This window comes from Nansenia antarctica (genome assembly GCF_963989245.1).
Source record: "Nansenia antarctica genome assembly, chromosome: 4".
Classification (NCBI taxonomy): Eukaryota; Metazoa; Chordata; class Actinopteri; order Argentiniformes; family Microstomatidae; genus Nansenia; species Nansenia antarctica.
The window spans coordinates 71,083,908-71,106,100 of NC_137689.1; the positions used below are offsets into that span (position 1 = coordinate 71,083,908).

The 22,193-nt window shown below is 47.8% G+C and overlaps 1 protein-coding gene across 1 annotated transcript in view; it reads right to left on the bottom strand.

Annotated features, from left to right (window-relative positions):
* The window catches only part of LOC308156339 (uncharacterized protein), a gene marked incomplete at both ends in the record, with an annotated part of 87,637 nt that overhangs the window by 49,463 nt on the left and 15,981 nt on the right, over positions 1–22,193 (bottom strand). The window contains 3 exons of the mRNA XM_080529677.1: positions 390–488; positions 7,648–7,749; positions 14,809–14,895. Coding sequence (XP_080385803.1) covers positions 390–488; positions 7,648–7,749; positions 14,809–14,895 — 288 coding nt within the window. The remainder of the gene's footprint in view (positions 1–389; positions 489–7,647; positions 7,750–14,808; positions 14,896–22,193) is intronic.

A 22,193-nucleotide genomic window follows, 5' to 3' on the forward strand; every position in this document is an offset into this window, starting at 1 on the left:
ATCATGATGAGTTATGATGATGGAGGGAGAAGGGCAGAGTGACATCAGCCACAGTATGAATCAGCGTTAGTGCATGACGTTTATCTGATGTCCTGCTTGGCCTCATACATCTCATACATCTCATACATCTCATACACTGCAGTAGAGGCTGGTGGAGGTAGAAATCGGAGGACGGGCTCATTCAGACCAGTCCTCATGCCATTCCCTCCATGACAATGAACCCGTCCTCCGATTTCTACCTCCACCAGCCTCCCCGTGGGTGTACGGTACATGGTGGGTGAGTAGGGGTGCGTGCATGCGTGCGCGCGTGTGTGTGCGTGCCCGCGTGTGTGTGTGTACGTGTGTGTGTGTGTGTGTGTGTGTGTGTGTGTGTGTCTCTGTGTGAGTACCTTGGTGGTGGTTTCCAGGACGATGCCCGCATGTAGCAGCTCCAGAACCATCTTGACGTGGCCTTCTTTAGAGGCCAGATGTAGCCCGTTGAGCCCATTCTGGAAAGGAGACACAAGAACCCTTCAGAACCCGACCCTAAGCTGTAAGACTGAGACAGAATCTTCGGAATCAGACTCTAGACAGAATCTTTCGGAAGTCCTGGAATTGGAATCAGACTCTAGACAGAATCTTCCAGAAGTTCTGGAATTGGAATCAGACTCTAGACAGAATCTTCCAGAAGTTCTGGAATTGGAATCAGACTCTAGAGTCTAGACAGAATCTTCATATGTGACAGCAGCTGGTGAAAGAGGGAACACGTATGTAACCTACCAAATGTTTGGACTTTTATTCAGAAAAATGTAAATACATTTCATACAAAATCAATGACACACTCGCTAGTCAAGCCAAAACATTGCAATGCAATTGTTTTGCTAACAATGTGTTATAGTCAACTAGGTAGTAGTGGGGATTATTCAGCGAATCCATTGCATTGCAATATTTTGGCTTGACTAGCGAGTGTGTCATTGATTTTCAACAACATTGACTTTTATTTAAATTTTTCTGAATAAAACATTTTGATTGGTTGCCAACATCCCTCTTTCACCAGCTGCTGTCACATAACCACTTTTGCCAGACCCCTGCACACAACTCAACAGCCCAGCTCCCTCAGTACTGTAGAACCCATTAGAGCAGATCGTGTGGATGGAGCCAGTAAGCAGGACCACTGGCATACGTCAGGCTATCATACACACCTGACCTGGCAGGGGAGATGTAAGGGATGTGTTGACACATGTTTTTTCATTAGTTAATTCATCTCCCGATCGATCGGAGGTATGGATTAAGTCAGTCTGGCCTGTAGGCATTTAGCGTAATTCAACATCCTGGGTTTTGACCTTTACCTAACTCCCTCTGCCTCCAGCCAGTGCCATAGTGCCACCTAAGGGTGAGTACAGTCAGGTGATTTAAATTTGTCTGATTAAAATCAGATCATCGATTTAAAATCAAACTGATTCATTGTTTTAATGAAATCAGTTCTCAACTAAACCCTGTGTTGATGTGAATCAGTCTAACAAGCTTTACAGCCTTCGTAAAAGGTATTACTAATCATATTTACATCATTTCACAAGGGGTTATCTGTGGACGATATGTATACTCACCATTTAAAACACGCAATTATTCACTACTATTGGATACATCACAGACAACAACAACTACATCCATCTCCTTTGTTTTGAGTTGTTTTTACTATACAGCGCATTGTATTATGCAGTTGGGAATTACATATGCCATACAAAGATTGATTTATTGACTGATAGAGGTCATACAACTCTGACCGTGAGCCGTTAAACACACACATCAGACAGTAGACGCTACAGCACAGAGAACCATCAGACCTCAACACCACAGAACCATCACACCTAGTCTACACCACAGAGAGCCATCACACCTAGTCTACACCACAGAACCATCACACCTAGTCTACACCACAGAACCATCATACCGTGACGTTAGAATTATAAGGTTCTATCTCCATTTTTGTCAAAATTGAGTTTTTTACATAATCTGATCCATTAGGTGTTTATTAATGCCTGTGTGGTGTTATTTCTAAAATGTTGACATTTTTTAGTTAGTAATTCATAAAATACAAAGGTTCCATCTCACAAAACATAATGGAATGTAAAAACGTTGACGCTCAATATCTCTGAACTGCCCTAAACGGAGATAGAACCTTATGATTCTAAGTTCACGATACCTAGTCTACACCACAGAACCATCACACCTAGTCTACACCACAGAACCATCACACCTAGTCTACACCACAGAACCATCACACCTAGTCTACACCACAGAACCATCACACCTAGTCTACACCACAGAACCATCACACCTAGTCTACACCACAGAACCATCACACCTAGTCTACACCACAGAACCTTCACACCTAGTCTACACCACAGAACCATCACACCTAGTCTACACCACAGAACCATCACACCTAGTCTAGACCACAGAGAACCATCTGACCTCTACACCACAAAGGCAGTGGGGGCGGCTGTGGCGCAGGAGGTAGAGCCGCCGTCTAATGATCGCAGTGTTGGGAAGTGTCCTTTGGCAAGAAACTGAACCCCAAATTGCTCCCAGTGAGCGGGCTGGCACCTTGCATGGTAGCTTGCCGCCATTGGTGTGTGAACGTGTGTGTGAATGGGTGAATGAGAGGCCGTTGTAAAGCGCTTTGGATAAAGGCGCTCTATAAGTGCAGTTCATACCAGAGAACCATCAGACCGAGTCTACACCACAAAGAACCATCAAAAACCGCAAATGTTAAATCTAAGTCAGGTGAAATATCTTAAATCAAGGCAATAATATGCTTGTTTTTCGTCTGACTGTGCCAGTTTTAAGATATATTTTGCTTGTTTTAAGAAAATCTTTAAAAAAACTTATTTTGTGAAATTGTGTCCTGTTAATTTAGCTTATTTTTCCATTTCATTGCTTTTTTTTCTTGTTTTTGAGAGCTGACTTTTTTTTAATTGCAGTGTGGCGACCGCTGCACCACACAGAACCACCAGCCCCCCTCTCCTGCATTGTGTCTCCGGGAGCCGCAACCCAATTTGTCTCGCATTTACTGTAATTCCATCTTATCCTCACATGCGCCTCGTCTCAGTACTAAAAATACCACACAGACACACTTAGAGACCCGGAGTGGCTGGCTGCAGATAAAAGGAGATGTTACTGATTCAACAGTCTGCAGGGAGATGTGGTGGTGAGCTCTCTGAGGAACCAGACAGGGCTGTTTCATCTGGACTGTGTCTGGGTGGAACTGCAGACAGACAGATGCGGTACAGACTGTGCTTCAGACAGGGTGGAGTACCGCGACCGGGCCACAGGGGGGCACTGTGAACCACACTGGCCTCCCCCCTTCCTTCATACTGCAGTGGAACTCAATTCTAATGTGTAAGGGACTGCCTCTGCAGAGCACGCGCAGATGGCACACACGCATGTGAACACACACACACACACACACACACACACACACACGTAGGCACTCAAGACAGCACACATACACGCAGATGGCACACACGCATGCACACACACACACACATATGCACACGCACACGCGCACACACACACACACGCACATACACACACACACACACACGCACATACACACACACACACACACGCACATATACACACACACACACACACACACACACACACACACACACTTGTGTGAGCTGGGAGGAACCTGCTGTAGATAGGACCAGGGCAGCTTGGCAGGCTGAACTCACAGACAGTAGAAACCCTGTATCATCCTCCTTCCTGCTGCTAAACCCAAAACAGCAGCAGATTCAACCAGAATAGCGACGACTAGCAACAGCGTCATGCGCCCTGTCAGTATCCTGGTTTTCAGTCTCAAATTCAACCGTTTACTTTAAAATCAATGAGCTCAACCAAGTCCTGGACATTTTACCCAGTAAAGCAGGGCAACCATCCTAACCTTGACCCTGACCTTGACCCTGACCCTGACCCTGACCTTGACCCTGACCCTGACCCCAACAGCAACCCTGACCAAAGACTTCATTCACAACCCCTGGTCAGTGGTCATGGTAATAACTGTTATAACAAGGGGTTCTACTTTTATATAGTACGTTTATAGTAGTACATAATTGTATAGTATGTTTATAGTACATCATTTTATAGTGCATCATTTTATAGATATGGTACATACGTTTATAGTACATATAGTACATAATTGTATAGTACGTTTATAGTAGATATGGTACATACGTTTATAGTACATATAGTACATCATTGTATAGTACGTTTATAGTACATATGGTACATACTTTTATAGTACATATAGTACATAAGTGTATAGTACGTTTATAGTACATATGGTACATACGTTTATAGTACATATAGTACATAATTGTATAGTACGTTTATAGTACATATGGTACATACGTTTATAGTACATATAGTACATAATTGTATAGTACGTTTATAGTATATATGGTACATACGTTTATAGTACATATAGTACATAATTGTATAGTACGTTTATAGTATATATGGTACATACGTTTATAGTACATATAGTACATAATTGTATAGTACGTTTATAGTACATATGGTACATACGTTTATAGTACATATAGTACATAATTGTATAGTACGTTTATAGTATATATGGTACATACGTTTATAGTACATATAGTACATAATTGTATAGTACGTTTATAGTACATATGGTACATACGTTTATAGTACATAATACAGTACCAGCAGCAGCAGGAAACACTGTTTCTGATATCCAGTTTGACAACACTGCCTACTTGATGCTCTGGTTGTTTGTGAATGGTTCTGTGGTGGTCCAGTACCTCTGGTTCTTTGTGAAAGGTTCTGTGGTGGTCCAGTATCTCTGGTTCTTTGTGAATGGTTCTGTGGTGGTCCAGTAGGAGACTGCTTGGTACTGGTTGTTTGTGAATGGTTCTGGTGGGTTGTTTGTGAATGGTTCTGGTGGGTTGTTTGTGAATGGTTCTGGTGGGTTCTTTGTGAATGGTTCTGGTGGGTTCTTTGTGAATGGTTCTGGTGTAGTACTGAATGGTTCTGGTGGGTGTAGTACTGAATGGTTCTGGTGGGTTCTTTGTGAATGGTTCTTGTGGGTTGTTTGTGAATGGTTCTGGTGGGTTCTTTGTGAATGGTTCTGGTGGGTTCTTTGTGAATGGTTCTGGTGGGTTCTTTGTGAATGGTTCTGGTGGGTGTAGTACTGAATGGTTCTGGTGGGTTCTTTGTGAATGGTTCTGGTGGGTGTAGTACTGCATGGTTCTGGTGGGTTCTTTGTGAATGGTTCTGGTGGGTTGTTTGTGAATGGTTCTGGTGGGTTGTTTGTGAATGGTTCTGGTGGGTTCTTTGTGAATGGTTCTGGTGGGTGTAGCTGTGCTGTAGCCTGCAGGCGTTAACAGCAGGAGGCGTCCCCCAGGCCCAGAGCCCGGCACGCTGCCAGGGTTTCATGTGTTCCACCTCCCGTCCATTCACCACCCACCACAAAAATAAACATATTACATAACTACCTGACTACTTGAGTACCAGTACTGTATTATATTGCATGTCATCTCACTGTACTTTGCACAGCATTTTTTGCACTGTTGAAGCCACTGTAGTACATGAATGAATGAATGAATGAATGAATGAATGAATGAATGCATTACTTATTAATATGACTTCTTTTACTTTTGACTTCACAGACTGCCGGTGTTGGGAAGCAGTCCCACGACATGTAATTCATTTACATTTTACAGTTTGGGCATTTTTGTCCAAAGCGACTTATAATTAATCCATTTGTATTAATACAAGTAAGTGAATCATCTATCCATCTGTCATTATAAGACAAAGTAATTATGCTAGGGCCAGGGGCAGTCATAATGCTAGAAGAAGGACGATTTAAGGTTTTGGAAACTATACTTACATTTTAGAAACTATAGAGGGGGGTAGATGGGATGAAGAGGTCTAAGGAGGGACAGTTAAGCTGTAGTTCAACTACTGTATCAGTTTAACTGCATATTGCAGTGGCTTGGTGAATGAATGAATGAATGAATGAATGAATGAATGAATGAATGGTCTTTATTGTCATTGATATAGTACAGGTACCAAACAACGAAATTTGGGAGGGGGGGCTCCCCTGGTGCTAGGAAAGAAAAAAAAAGAAAAAAAAAGAAGGGAAGGAGCTGGTTTACATCAATAAAGGCTATGTACACTATCCACTATACTATACTGTACAGATAGACGACTAGGGTTGTCATATTGCACATAGTGTTATTGCACATTCATTTAAAGAAAAAACGGTGGTCGTTAAACTAGTAGTAGTAGTAGTTTAATACATTTAACGTGGCCATGGATAAGTTATCCAAATGCAGCTAAACTTACAATTACATACCCAGCCATCACCTTGTCTCGAGACGTCTTAAGACACATTTGTCAATTAATTAAGACATCTCAAGACAAGGTGATGGCTGGGTATGTAGTATAACAACTGAACTACCAGTAAAAGGCATTCCTCAACTGGTGTGACATGTCTCATTGTCCAATTTGGGTGTTACTTATTCCAGCCCTTGAACTTCAATTCCCCCCCCATTCCTTCCCTTATTGCCTGTGGTCTCCTCACCCAGCTCCACCTCAGCATTTATTTGTCTCTCAGTGATTACAGTCACACGCTTCCTGTCACATGGACTGGTCTTCTTTCAGCAGCTGACTGTCGTGTGTTGGATAAGTACATCATATATACTTTATACTGTATCTAAGGGTAGCCTTAGTGTAGTTCAAACTCATCCCTTGTAAAGTCATTGGTAATCTAGTTAGGTCCATTTTTAGAGTAGCTTCACCAACACTGTATATAGCTCACTTCAAATAGGACTAGTCTGGTTACTAAGACTGGTTACTATAGAAACCTCTACCATCTCACTACCTCAGGCTCTGTTTGGGTCAAAATCTCCATATAGTACATTTACCAAAACAGATGAAAAAGACGGGAAATATTACATGGGCCTAAGATATGTATTTAGATGTTCTAAGTGTTGTGCTTCTCTCATGATGCAACAAGGTGAAACAGGACAGATAGAGGGGGGGGGGGAGGGATGGGGAGAAGGGGAGAGAGGAGGGGGGGGAGGAGGGGAGAGACAGTGGGGAGGAGAGGGGAGGGGAGGGGAGGAAGGGAGGAGGGGGGTGGGGAGGAGGGAAGAGACAGAGGGGAAGGGGGGAGGATCTGGCTGTATCACTAATGATTAACATTTCCTCATTAAAGGTTCTGAATGACTGGCATTATTGCCACAGTAAACACAGCTGTGTCAGGAGCTGTCAGGACACAGGAAAACAGGGAGAAACGCACAGACACAGACACACACACACAGAGAGACAGACAGACAGACAGACAGACACACACACACACACACACACACACACACACACACACTTGACGTATCGGTAAATAAACTATCTGATGGCAATGACCCCTAGAACGACATGTTGGTTTTTCGTGTATGAATGATGTCGTCTGTCTACTTATCTTATTATCCAGCCGTGAGACACACACAGACACACACAGACACACACACACTCAGACAAACACACACACACACACACACACACACACACACACAGACAGACACAGTGTCCCAGCCTGCAGGAGTCACCTTGAGGTGTGTGTGAGGTATCTCTTACCTGATTGGACAGGTTGATGTCGATGTGATTCTTGATGTGGTCCAGAGCTTTGTCCAGATTACCAGAACGGGCCGCTCTGAGGAAACTGGTGCATGCATCCGCCTGGAGAGAGAAGGAGAGAGGGAGAGAGGGAGAGAGGGAGGGAGAGAGAGAGAGGGGTAAGAGATTAAAGTAGTCTGGTAGGACATTTACAGAGTTACTTGACCAAACAGTTGACACTTTTTGTGTATTTCTCTGAGGGGAGGCAGACACACAGCCAGTGAGACGAGGAGGGTTACAGTAAGATATACGTATAGCCCGGTGCGGCATTTCCACAACTCACCAACTGCCAAAGCATTCCGGAACACTCCACACCCCCCTAGACTCTAGAGGGCCAAGTGTTTTATGTGGTGTTTACCTAGCAACAGCACTTTGATTGGCTACCAAATGAAGGATCGTAATTGATGGATTTCTGGTGAATAAAGTCACCTTTGGCACTCTACAATGATGACCGTTCGGGCGACTTTATTCACCCTCGGCACTGAATGCGTTCAATTCACTCAATGCCCCCCCCCCCCCCGCCCCCCCCAAAAAGAACATTCAAAATCAAATCTGACAACCTGGTTCACGAAACATCAGACGACCGCAAACGACTACTCGATTTGATCAACGAGACGGCTCCGACCGGGGTGTTTGACTCCTGCTTCTCTCCCTCAGTCATAACACTCACGCCCGATTCAGACACGGCGCATTCCCCTTCATTCACTTCTTCTGACGCATCCTCCTCCTTCACAAACCACTCACTATTCCACTCGCTGTCTGTCTGTTTGAAGGCCTCTAAACATGGCTGACTGGTAGTACACAACCGCTAACTGTTGCGCCTCCCCCTCAGTCTCCTCCTGGGAGGGTTGGCAGCTGTCCAGAGGGCAAGTCCTCTGCGCCTCCTTCCTTCCCCGCTGTCTGGCTCACTTCAGAGGCCCGCCCGCGTGGAAGTGAAGCTTTTACGAGAGAGAGACGGCGGGAACCCATCCGGGCGCCCTCAGGTAAAATGGCCGACCTTTCCTGTTTTTTTGCCGACGATGATGTCATGTCCTCTCTGATTGTTCTCTGTGTCTGCGTCCTCTGGAGAGGACGCCCCCGGCTCCGACATCGCCGTGCGGGGGCGTTGCTAATATGGCCACCGCCGCCGCCGTTGCTAGCACGCTAGTCCAAGGCTGCCTGTCTCTGCCTGGAGGACGTTGAACTAGCAGCTAAGACGCCTTTACCAACAGCCAGCCCACACACCAGTCATGTGCGATGAGATACACGCCGTTTGAGGTGCGTTCCTCAAGTGGGTTAATTATATTGAACTGACAGGCCATAGGACAGACCCTCTTTCTCGTGTCTCGTGCGCTTCGAGTCCTTGAATTCTGTCAATTAGCGTCTCCTCATACTGGATCACGCATTCATGTCAGGCTTAAGTCTTCTCTAACCGTATTCCCTTCTGGTTTTATAAGCCACACATCTATTATTTGCTCTCTATCACAAGCTCTTCTCTCTCTCTCTCTCTCTCTCTCTCCTTGTCTCTCTCTCTCTCCTTGTCTCTCTCTCTCTCCCTCTCCCAAGGTCTTTCCCTCTCCCCTTTGATCTCCTGCCGTCTGTGATCCCGGTGGGAGGGGGTGGATGCTACTCCTTTCTCACACTCCCCCTCTCAGTACTTCCGTGATCTGCTTCTCTCTCTCTCCCCCCCTCTCTCTCTCTCTCTCTCGTTCTCCCTCCTTCTCTCTTTCTCTCTCTTCCTCTTGTTCTTCCTCTCTCTCTCTCCCATTCTCTCCCCCTCTCTCTCTCGTTCTCCCTACTTCTCTCTTTCTCTCTCTTCCTCTTGTTCTTCCTCTCTCTCTCTCTCTCTCTTTTTTTCGTTGACATGTCATATCCGCTGCCCAAGCCGCCCTACTCTACCTCCCCCTCCTCCTCCTCCTCCTCCTCTTCCTCCTCCTCTTCACAGCTCTTCCTCTCCTCTCTCTCTCTCTCTCTCACCCTCTAGCCCAGTAATGTAGGATGTCGTCAGGCTGAGGTGTTGCTAGCAGAACGCTAACGCTACAGTATTTGCATGGGGACTCATGGGGAAGGCAGGGTGTTAGGTAAGCTGCTAGCATGGTGACAGCATCGCCCTCCTCTGTAATGGAATTTAACATCTAATGCATTCGCTCAAATACAGCCACTCTACTGAATCACATCCAATATTATTGCTGCATATATAAAGTAATACAAATTAAATATACATTTTAAAAACGGCTATCGTGGTAGGAAATCCTGTAATGTGTTTCTCTATGTTTGTGTTACGACCCCGCCTCCGTGTCCACTACCTGCAGTGATTGGCACACCTGCCTGTGACTGGCACACCTGCCTGCGACCTGACAATCACCTCCACTCTACTAGTACCCTGCACCTGCAGCTAACCAGCGCCGGGTCGTTGCCATCCATGGTTTGTCTCTGTGCCACGCTGCCAGCTCTGTTACGCTCTGTTACCCTGCTTGTCTGCTCGTCAGATCCGTTGTGTAACCCTGGTTCTCCCTGTCCTCCAGCAGACACCTGACCTGCCTGACCCCTTCCTGTCTGACTGTCCGCCTGCCAGCCTGACACCTGCCTGTCTGATTACCCACCTGCCTGCTGACCCCCGCTCACCTGGCTACCCGCCCGACTACCCGCCTGCCTGTATCTCTTATTAAAACTACTTGCTTAACCCTTTCCTGTCTGTGTCTGCATCTGGGTTCAGCCTTGATTCGTGACAGTTTGTCTATCGGCTCACTCAGTAACTTAGAGGTAAGTGTGTAAGTGAGGTAGTGTGTAGGTGTGTAAGATAAGTAGCGTGTATCTGTGTAAGTGTGTAAGAGAGGTAGTGTGTAGGTGTGTAAGAGAAGTAGTGTGTATCTGGGTATGTGTGTAAGTGTGTAAGAGAGGTAGTGTGTAAGTGAGGTAGTGTGTAAGTGTGTAAGAGAGGTAGTGTGTAAGTGTGTAAGAGAGGTAGTGTGTATCGGTGTAAGTGTGTAAGAGAGGTAGCGTGTATCTGTGTAAGTGTGTAAGAGAGGTAGTGTGTATCTGTGTAAGTGTGTAAGTGTAAGAGAGGTAGTGTGTAAGTGTGTAAGTGTGTAAGAGAGGTAGTGTGTAAGTGTGTAATTGTGTAAGTGTGTAAGAGAGGTAGTGTGTAAGTGTGTAAGTGTGTAAGAGAGGTAGTGTGTAAGTGTGTAAGTGTGTAAGCGTGTAAGTGTGTAATGAATGAATGAATGGTCTTTATTGTCATTAATACAGTACAGGTACCATACAACGAAATTTAGTAGGGGGGGCTCCCCTGGTGCTTGGAAAAATACTAAAAACAAGAGGGCCACGGGTAAAATAAAAAAGGGAAAAGAGCTGGTTTACATAAATAAAGGCTATGTACACTATCTACTATACTATACTACTATACTATACAATAAAACACTGTGCTGTACTCTATGCTATGCTATAAATATCCTAACTTTTCCTATATCTGAACCTTATGTACACAAGGGTTGTCATATTGCACATAGTATTGTTGCACATTCATTTAAAGTGTCGCAGTTAGCAGGTTTGAAATGTTCACAGTTGTATTTCAATATTGCACTTATGTTTACAATCTAGTAGCTGCCATCAAGTTGTCTAGATTGTCCAGGGCATAGAACCTAGGTCTTTGCTGTGTTCAGGGCCTGAATGGCCCTAGGGTATAGAAGCTGAGCTTCAGTCTATTTGTCCGTGCGGACATGGTCCTGAACCGCCGGCCTGAGCGCAGCCTAACAAAGTGTTCGTTCCCAGGGAGGGATGGGATGGAGATCTTAAGAGAGGTAGTGTGTATCTGTGTAATAACAACATCTCACAAGCCTCCGCTGGCCTCTCATCTCGGACCACCTTCGGGGTTGACAGAAGACCTTTGTGACGTGTGATTACACCGGGCCAAGGTTTCCCCCGGTAACAACCCAGTGAAGCCTGCGATACTGCGGTTGCGGTACTGTGGTGTTGCGGTACTGCTGGTCTGCCAGCGAGGGTTCGGCATGCTCCTGCTCTGATCTCCACCCTGTCGCCGTCGGCCATTTTGTTACGGGATTTCACAGCTGTTGATTGATAGGTCTCTGCTGCTGCTCCACCCCCGCGGTGGGGAAGGAATACTGAGTACTGTCTCTAACTCCCCCCTGGCCTCTCCTCCCCCCTCCTCCCCCCTGGCATCTCCTCCCCCCTCCTCCCCTCTAGACTATCCTCCCCCCTCCTCCCCTCTAGACTATCCTCCCCCCTCCTCCCCCACGGTGGGGGAGGAATACTGAGCACTGTCTCTAACTCCCCCCTGGCCTCTCCTCCCCCCTCCTCCCCCCTAGTCTATCCTCACCCCTAGTTTCTTCTCCCCCCTAGTCTCTCCTCCCCCCTGGCCTCTCCTCCCCCCTCCTCCCCCCTAGTCTATCCTCACCCCTAGTCTATCCTCCCCCCTTCCCCCTAGTCTCGCCTCCCCCCTGGTCTCTCCTCCCCCCTAGTCTATCCTCCCCCCTCCTCCCCCCCTAGTCTATCCTCACCCCTAGTTTCTCCTCCCTCTAGTCTCTCCTCCCCCCTAGTTTCTTCTCCACCATAGTCTCGCCTCTCTCCCCTCCTCCCCCCTGGTCTCTCCTCTCCCATAGTCTCTCCTCCCCCCTGGTCTCTCCTCCCCCCTAGTCTCTCCTCCCCCCTAGTCTCTCCTCTCCCATAGTCTCTCCTCTCCCATAGTCTCTCCTCCCCCCTGGCTCTCCTCTCCCATAGTCTCTCCTCTCCCATAGTCTCTCCTCTCCCATAGTCTCTCCTCCCCCATAGTCTCTCCTCTCCCATAGTCTCTCCTCTCCCATAGTCTCTCCTCCCCCTGGCTCTCCTCCCCCCTAGTCTCTCCTCTCCCATAGTCTCTCCTCTCCCATAGTCTCTCCTCTCCCATAGTCTCTCCTCCCCCATAGTCTCTCCTCTCCCATAGTCTCTCCTCCCTCCTCTCCTCCCCCCTTTTGCTAAGTGCATCAATCATCTTGCGTGTGTGTTTGTGAATGTGAATTCACATGAATGTGTGAGAGAGGCATAGATTGAGGCAATCGATCGTTTGTGTGTGTGGGGGTGAGTGTGTGTGTGTGTGTGTACACGTGTGTGTGTGTGTACATGTGTGTGTGAGGCCTCACCATGGGAAATGGAAATAACTGCATAAATGTAATTCCACCCCAGTTTGTACTGACTTGCTGGGAAGCTGAAATCGATTGTCCTCCCTACGGCGTCCCTCCTCTCTCTCTCCATCCCCCTCTCCCTCCCTCCCTCCCTCCCTCCCTCCCTCCCTGATGTGTGGCCAGTCTGAAGCGTGTCCCCAGACCGTTCATTAGTAATCCACAAGTGCTGTCAGTGCGTCAGTTCTACCCAGTAATCAGATCCTCCAGCCAAACACTCCACATCGCTCACGTGCCCCCTCTGCCTCCCTCCCTCCATCCCTCCTTCCCTCTCTCCCTCTCTTCCCCTCTCCCTCCCACACACCCTCCCTCTTCCTCTTCTCAGATCTCTCTCTCCCTCTCCCTCTCTTCCCCTCTCCCTCTCTCCCTCCCTCCCTCCCTCCCTCTCTCCCTCCCTCCCTCTTCCTCTTCTCAGATCTCTCTCTCCCTCTCCCTCTCTTCCCCTCTCCCTCCCTCCCTCTCTCCCTCCCTCCCTCCCACCCTCCCTCTTCCTCTTCTCAGATCTCTCTCTCTCCGTCTCAAGTCATGTCAAGATGTGATGCTGTGTAATCCCTCTATGCTGCAGTATGGCATATCAGGGGCATTGCTGGCTCCACGCCGCTCGCGAAGAAGGAGGAGGAGGAGGAGGGGTGAGGAAGAGGAGGAAGGGATGAGAGGATCACAGAGAGGGCGTTTCTCTATGTTAACGAGAATTAACGAGAAGCCTTTCATGTTGTATCTGCGTGAGCATCTCATACTGGATCTGTGTTGATCTGTGTGTCACCCTGCAGATTGAAATGCTGCTGGAACAAAGGACTCAGAGTGACTGGTGTGTATTTTGGGGGGTGGGAGTGAGTGTGGTGTGTGTGTGTGTGTGTGTGTGTGCGTGTGTGTGTGTGAAATGTCTGTTAAATAAAAGCATTTTCTTCATCTTCTTTGCAGTTGGAAATAATAAAAAAACGCTTGTGATTGAAACTCAACGTAGAAACACCGTTTAACGTGAGTGGATGGAAAGAGAGATGGAAAGAGATGGAGATGTTTCAGATGTTTTATCGAGAATTCAACATAAAATATTTTTGGGGACATTTTCCACTGATCTTTGCAAACAATCACAAACAAAGCTACGTACTACACTGATATACAGACACACACAGTGGTTTACAGGAGGACTACACACACACACACACACACACACACACACACACACAGACACACACGAGAACGAATATATCACACACTCAGTGACAGAAAAGGTCACACAAATCACAGACCGTCAAACAAGTACTACATCAAAGAGAGACAGCGGTAATAGATACACAGGTATGGCAAAAGCACCACAGAAACCTGACTACACTGACCAGACAACCACGACAACCACCACGACAACGACAACGGAAACAACAACGACAACAACACAAAGGTTCTACAGAGAGAAGCCTAGGGAGATCGATAGAGAGGGAAGTACCAGAGAAGCAACGACACAGAACCACTACACGTACAGCTGCTAGAGAGAGAGAGGGAGAGACAGAGAGAGAGTGAGAGAGTGAAAGAGAGAGAGAGGGAGAGAGAGAGAGAGAGAGAGAGAGAGAGAGAGAGAGAGAAAGAGAGAGAGAGGGAGAGAGAGAGTGAGAGAGAGGGAGAGAGAGAGGGAGAGTGAGAGAGAGGGAGAGAGAGTGAGAGAGTGGGAGAGAGAGAGAGAGTGAGAGACTGAAAGAGAGGGAGAGAGTGAGAGGGAGAGAGAGAGAGGGAGAGAGAGAGTGAGAGAGTGGGAGAGAGAGAGTGAGAGACTGAAAGAGAGGGAGAGAGTGAGAGGGAGAGAGAGAGAGGGAGAGAGAGAGAGAGTGGGAGAGAGTGAAAGAGAGAGAGGGAGAGAGAGTGAAATAGAGAGAGGGAGAGACAGAGAGAGAGTGAGAGAGTTGAGGTAATACAGCGTGGAGAGACAGAGAGAGAGTGAGAGAGTTGAGGTAATACAGCGTGGAGAGATATTTACTCTGTCATCATAGTGCCACACTCCGCGGGCTTCGGCCGACCTCACGCTACTGTCCTGATGGACAAGCCAGCGCTGGACCACATGGGCCTGGAAGACACACCAACACACACACACCAAGACAAGGCCTGTTAATGGGAGAGCCAGACATAGAAACACACACACACACACACACACACACACACACACACACACACACACCAGGGACGGCCGGTGGAGGGAGAAATCGACATTGCGTCCGTCCTCCGATTTTTCTACCTCCGCCAGCCTCCGCTGACACACACACACACACACACACACACACACACACACACACACAGCATGGAGACACTCTTGTTGTGTGTATGAGTCACGTCAACACTTCTGCTGACGGGTGACACTCACACCATAACGACACAGCAGCAGAGAGAAGCAGAGAGAAACATCCAGGATGAGTTCAGCAGACGCTGCACAACCGTCGACAGTTGGTTAAAAAGACATGACGCGAAAGGACATGAAGTCTGGTTGAGGTGGGGAAAAACAACAACAAAAAACAAAAAAACACAGGCCTGAGCCTCCAAAACATCACTGTTATGTAAAACACACACACACTAGGGCTGGGTTCAAAAAATCGATTTCCCGATTCTGAATCGATCTTCATTAAATGAGCGATTATCGATTCATAAATCCCGAGATCGATTTTTATTTTATTTTTTTTGCTTGCAGCTTCAACCCGCAACGAGATCTCGTGGCCAGATCTCGCGCTACAAGAATTTATCATATCTCACGCAACGTGAGGTCTCAACCCTAAAATCTAAAAACATGGCGATGGCAGGGACACTCAAGTCATCACCAGGCTTAAAGTCAGATGTCTGGGTGCATTTTGGATTTTAAAAATGTGACGATAGAGATGAGCTGGACAAAAGCAAAGTCATATGTAAATAAAAAGTACATTCATGTAACTGCTTTGGAGTCAATTCATTGATATGTTTAACAATGCTACATGTTATAGGGTTCCTTGAACCATTTATAGCATTAGTTCGGAGAATCTCTTTCATATTCAAGCAAAAAATGTATATTGTAACTAGATCGAATCGGAATCGAATCGTGAATCGAATCGAATCGGGAGCTGTGAATCGGAATCTAATCGTTTTGGGAAATCAGTGGCGATACCCAGCCCTAACACACACACACACACACAGATGGACACCAATAACACAACCATAAGCCCTGAAGACACCCCACACAGGGACAAAACCTGTTACTGGAAGCCAGGCACCTTGACAACAACAACAACAACAACAACAACAACAACAACACACTCACACGCTCACACAACCCACACAACACACACAACACACACAGAAGCACGCATTCGCACACTCACAAGCCCACACACATGCAGCCAAATATAGGCTGTTTTTCTGCACAGAGAAACACCAAAGCGGAGCATTGATAACAGAAACATGAACAGTGGGCATAGAGCTCCGGTTTTATCACCGCTGAGCTCCGGCCGAGGCCCAGGCTATCACCCCCTGATGAATGGAGGTACAGCTACATTTTGGGCATTCAGCAGACACCCTTAACCAAAGCGACTTACAACAAACACATTTGACTAAGTAAGTGAATCGTCTGTCCACCAGTCACAGCAGGAAAAAGTCATCTATGCTCAGGCCAGGGGCCATTTAAATATATATATATATATATATATATATATATATATATGTTTTATTCTATTATGACACTGGGGAGACAGTACAAGGGGGGTAGTAGATGTCTCAGGAGGGAACGGTTAAGGTGTAGCCTGAAGAGATGGGTCTTCAGTCTACGGCGGAAGATGGGGTTGATGGGGGGTGATTCTGGGGGGGTGCAGGTCTCTGCAGGTCCCCCCCCCCTCAGCCCACTCAGTGGACCTGGGCTATGTCCTGAACACACTGGGACCACACCACCGTAAGTCTGAGTGAGTCCACAGCCAATGAGGACTGAAGAGTTTTTGGGGGGTTTACCTGACAATCGATTCATTAAACAACACTGCGACAATTGTAATGATATGTCCAAGTAATAATAACTGTGATATTTAAGAATGAATAGACAGTATTAAACATGGGTTGCATACACTCCACAAAGCCACTGACAACTGCAGCTCCTCAGCACAACATACACGTACACAGACACATACATTACACACACACACACACATTCACTTCTCAACACACACGCCCGCACACGTACAGACACACACTCATACACACACACAATCACTTCTTAACACAAACATGCGCGCAGGCACACACGCACACACACGCACACACGCGCACACACACACACACACACACACACACACACATTGTGATAAGTCCCAATAAACTGACAAGACACCAACTACCAGCCAACATCAAGGTCATCTACTACAGATCAGTAAATCACACGCTGACACTCCAAGACACACTGTTCCCCAATATGAGAAGACAGACATGTTGATCTAAAAAGCTCGACGACATACAATCACAGGAGGGAAATGGATATACAAACTTTTTGTTTCCTGTAAACATGTAATAGTAGCTGTCTATGATAAAGAAAGGTGTTTGTGTGTGTTTTTTCCTGGGCGTTGTTTAGGGTGATTCCAGTGTCAAGCATCCCTCACTGCTACCCAATCTCCCCCGGGAGGAACCCTGCCTGTTCAGCACACAGCAGCCTGACACAACACAGTCAAAATTATAGGAAAAGTCCGAAATGTGATATCCAAAACAAATCTTTAGCGAAGCGTTTTGTTTGGCATGGTGGTCCGGGGTCTAGGGTGACAGGACTCATCGACAGATGACTGGTTCTGTAGTGATTGTGAACACCTGTCATGGCCGGGTTTGGAGATGTGGCTTCATGACACTTGAGAGTGACCTACCCATATAGACACACGTCTTCTTTACGAGCTTGAGCTAAGATGTTGACTTGGAGAACATTCTCTTCTCTTGTAACATCCTCTCGTAAGACAGAAAGAGGCCTAGGAATCTTCACCTCAGGAAAAGTACAGCTGTGTATACTGTATAGATACAGAACATACATGTACAAAGATGTATTCGACTTCATCCTTTCTGCTAGAATCAATAATTAGAATACTAATACAATATAATAATATAATAATAATAAATAATATATTACTATTATTATAATTATCCTATATGTATAAGGCCATGAGGCTCATAAACAAGCCTACTGAAGACAAATGACTATTATCCCCCAGCACACCCCATGTACACAGACTACCTACCCTTAAACACACCCCATGTACACAGTACCCAACCTAAAGCACACAGTCACTTTACTCAATACCACCTCTTACACCCACTGCCACCGAGTGCAATACTATGTACTATTTTTACTACTATGTTTTACTATTTGTACTATCCTGTCTTATTTGTCTCCTAAAACTTGTCACTTTTGTGTCACCAACTGTGTCTTGTGTAATGTTACGTAACAATAAAACTTGAAACTTGAAACTTGAAACTAAATTAGTGTCCATGTCATCTGGCTGAGGGACGAGCAGACAGCGATAATCATGTCTGGAGCCTCAGAACAGCTGCTGTTCTCACCTGATGGACAGACTGAGAAACTAACAGGGAAACTAACAGAGAAAAATACAGGTAAACATCTCTCTGCTCCACTTAAGCTGCAGAGAGAGAGAGAGAGAGAGAGGGAGAGAGTGTGAGAGGGAGAGAGAGAGACAGAGAGAGAGAGAGTGTGAGAGAGTGTGAGAGGGAGAGAGAGAGACAGAGAGAGAGAGAGAGACAGAGAGAGAGAAAGAGAGAGACAGAGAGACATAAAGAGACAGAGAGAGAGAGAGAGAGACAAAGAGAGATAGAGAGAGACAGATAGAGAGAGAGAGAGAGAGAGAGAGAGAGAGAGAGAGAGAGAGAGAGAGAGAGAGAGAGAGAGAGAACGTGCTTAGGGCAGCCTGACCTCTTCAGTGAGAGTGGAGAAGGCCAGTTAATTAAGCTATCCACCAAACCCAATAATGATGTCTGGATGTGGGGCTTGTCTGGAGGTATAGTAGTAGGATCTTCCTAGACTAGAATACATCGGTACAGTTGTCCCCCACACGGGGCGGCGATGTGACACTTAATAATAAAATAACCGTCACGAGTCTGCCTCCATGACCGCCACCTGCGGCGATTGACACCACCTGTCTGCAACCTGGCCATCAGATCTCCCCTACTAAAACCCTCCACCTGCTGCTGGTCGACGCCAGATCGCTGCCATTTATGGTTTGTTCGTATGCTACGTATCTGGCTGTGAAACCTGCTCATCCACCCCGTCTATCCTAAGCTAACCCTTGATCTCCCTGTACCTCCTAAGGATACCTTACCTGCTACCTGTCTGATTACCTGCCTGTCTGCCTGACCCCTGCCTGTCTGACTGACTGCCGTTAACTCTGCCGTTGTGAGACCCATGTCCCTCTCCTTCCCTTTTCTTAAATGTCTCTCTCTAACACAACGGCAGTGTTCAAGCATTTTCACGACTACCACAGATTTTTTTTCATAGCTAACATCTTCAAGTCACGTCACTGAGGCGTGATTAACACCTGCTCCCCAAGGGAGGCCATAGCGTTCACTCTCGACGCGGTGAATCGAATCGTCCTTGACCTATGACCTTGACAGTTACGAATGAATGGCTTACCCCCTTTCAACCGTAATGGCGATGTCATCAATGTCATGTTACTGTCTGCCGGTATGTTCCATTCAACACGTAAGCTGTTTACGTAAAATTCAAAATGTGACATTCTAACGACTCCTAAGTGCTGACTAAACACAACCAGATCATTGTTGGTGGCCTGGTATTGATCTAGTCAACGAGCCCATCGCTATGCTAACACCAACAGGGGGAGGTCTGCAGGTGTCAGCCTGGGCAGGCTGGTGAGTAATGACCTTCCCTGGACGTCCAGTGATCAGATTGATGATGCTGCCCCTCCCCGCCCGTGTCCTTATCCCCCTCCACTCTCCACCCCCTTGTCCTTACCCCCCCCACTTCACCACCCCACCCCTCTCTCCTCTCTCTCCCCCACCCCACCCCCTCTGCTGAGGACCGGACCAGATACAGAGAAAGATGTGGTGAATGTTCTTCACCATGTACAGTAACACACACAGATTCACTTCCTCCATCCATCCTTCCTTCCCTCCCTCCCTCCTTCCCTGATTCACTCCCTCCCTCCATCCTTCCCTCCCTCCCTCCCTCCCTCCTTCCCTGATTCACTCCCTCCCTCCATCCTTCCCTCCTCCCTCCCTCCTCCCTCCCTCCATGTTCTTCACCATGTACAGTAACACACACAGATTCACACCCTCCCTTCCTCCCTCTCTCCCTCCCTGCCTCCATCCTTCCCTTCCTCCCTCTCTCCGTCCCTCCATCCCTCCCTCCCTCCCTTCCTCCCTCACCCTGTACACTAGTAACATACACACACACACAGTGTACACGACAGGGACGCTTGCAGCCTTTGAGAGGAAAACACAGTCTCTCTGACAGCCACACACACATGCACAGAAACACACACACACACACACACACACACACACACACCAGAAATAGCCCTGCAGACGTCACAGGGTAAAGGGGGTAAAGGCGGCGGTACTGTAGGCTGGAGGAGATGGATCACAGTAATCATCCCTCCTGGGTCCACACAGAGACACTGCTGCAGAGAGACACAGAGACCAGTACAGTAGACATGTACACACACACATACACACACACGCACACACACGGCGAGTCCCAGCTCATGTCTCAGTATGCAGGGCGGTGGGGCTCTGAGCAGCGGCAGTCTAGCTGGTCCCAGGACAGTCAGGCTCAGCCTAGCACCTAGCGAGGCAGCGCAGCCAATGGGAGGCCAGCTGCAGCAGGAGGCCGACACGCACACGCACGCACACACACTCACTCACTCACACACACACACACACACACGCGCACACACACACACACACACACACACACACACACTCACACACACACAGAGAGAGAGCCTGCTGAAACAATCCCAGGAAGGTCATTGTGTTCCCAGTCTGTCTATAAATACAGTCCTCTCCTCCTCTCCTCTCCTCCTCTCCTCCTCTCCTCCTCTCCTCTCCTCCTCTCCTCCTCTACTCCTCTACTCCTCTACTCCTCTACTCCTCTACTCCTCTCCTCCTCTCCTCTCCTCCTCTCCTCCTCTCCTCCTCTACTCCTTTACTCCTCTCCTCCTCTCCTCCTCTCCTCCTCTCCTCTCCTCCTTTCCTCCTCTCCTCCTCTCCTCCTCCTCTCCTCCTCTCCTCCTCCCCCAGTATGTCTGGAATGATCAGCAGCACTGTTCTCACCACCACTCCCTCCCTCCATCCTTCCCTCCTTTGCTGATTCACTCCCTCCCTCCATCCTTCCCTCCTTTGCTGATTCACTCCCTCCCTCCATCCTTCCCTCCTTTGCTGATTCACTCCCTCCCTCCATCCTTCCCTCCTTCCTTGATTCACTCCCTCCCTCCATCCTTCCCTCCTTCCCTGATTCACTCCCTCCCTCCATCCTTCCCTCCTTCCCTCCCTCTCTTCTTCCCTCCCTCCCTCCCTGATTCACTCCCTCCCTCCCTCCATCCTTCCTTCCCTCCCTACCTGTCTCCCTACTTCCCTCCCTCCCTCCTTCCCTCCCTGCCTCCATCCTTCCCTTCCTCCATCCCTCCATCCCTCCATCCTTCCTTCCCTCCCTACCTGTCTCCCTCCTTCCCTCCCTCCCTCCTTCCCTCCCTCCCTGCCTCCATCCTTCCCTCCCTCCATCCTTCCTTCCCTCCCTCCATCCCTCCCTCCCTCCCTCCTTCCCTCCCTCCCTCCACCCATCCTTCCCTCCCTCCTTCCCTACCTGTCTCCCTCCATCCCTCCCTCCTTCCCTCCCTCCTTCCCTCCCTCCCACCTTGCCTCCCTCCTTCCCTCCCTCCCTCCCTCCCTCCATCCTTCCCTCCCTCCCTCCCTCCTCCCCTCCCTCCTCCCCCCCCTCCCTCCCTCCCCCCTCCCTCCATCCAGATGTCTAATAGTCTCCTCCTGACGTCTCTAATTGAAACGTAGTACCTTGTCAGAGGAACAGAGGAAAGCACTGGAGCCTTCAGCATCCACCTCATCCACAGACCCTGATGTACACAGAGATGGATTGACTGACACACACACACACACACACACACACACAGTCTCTGACTGATGATTTGTTTACCATTTGTGCTAGACACACACACACACACACACACACACACACAGGGTCTGACTGATGATTTGTTTACATCTTTCAACATTTGTGCTAGACATAGTAGCTAATTTCCCAGAGTGCTTTGCACCTCTCCTGCATGACTGGCAGGAAGGAGTCCTGGCCTCGAGAATGAGAAATCAATAACACGCCCACAAGACGCTCCAGAGTGG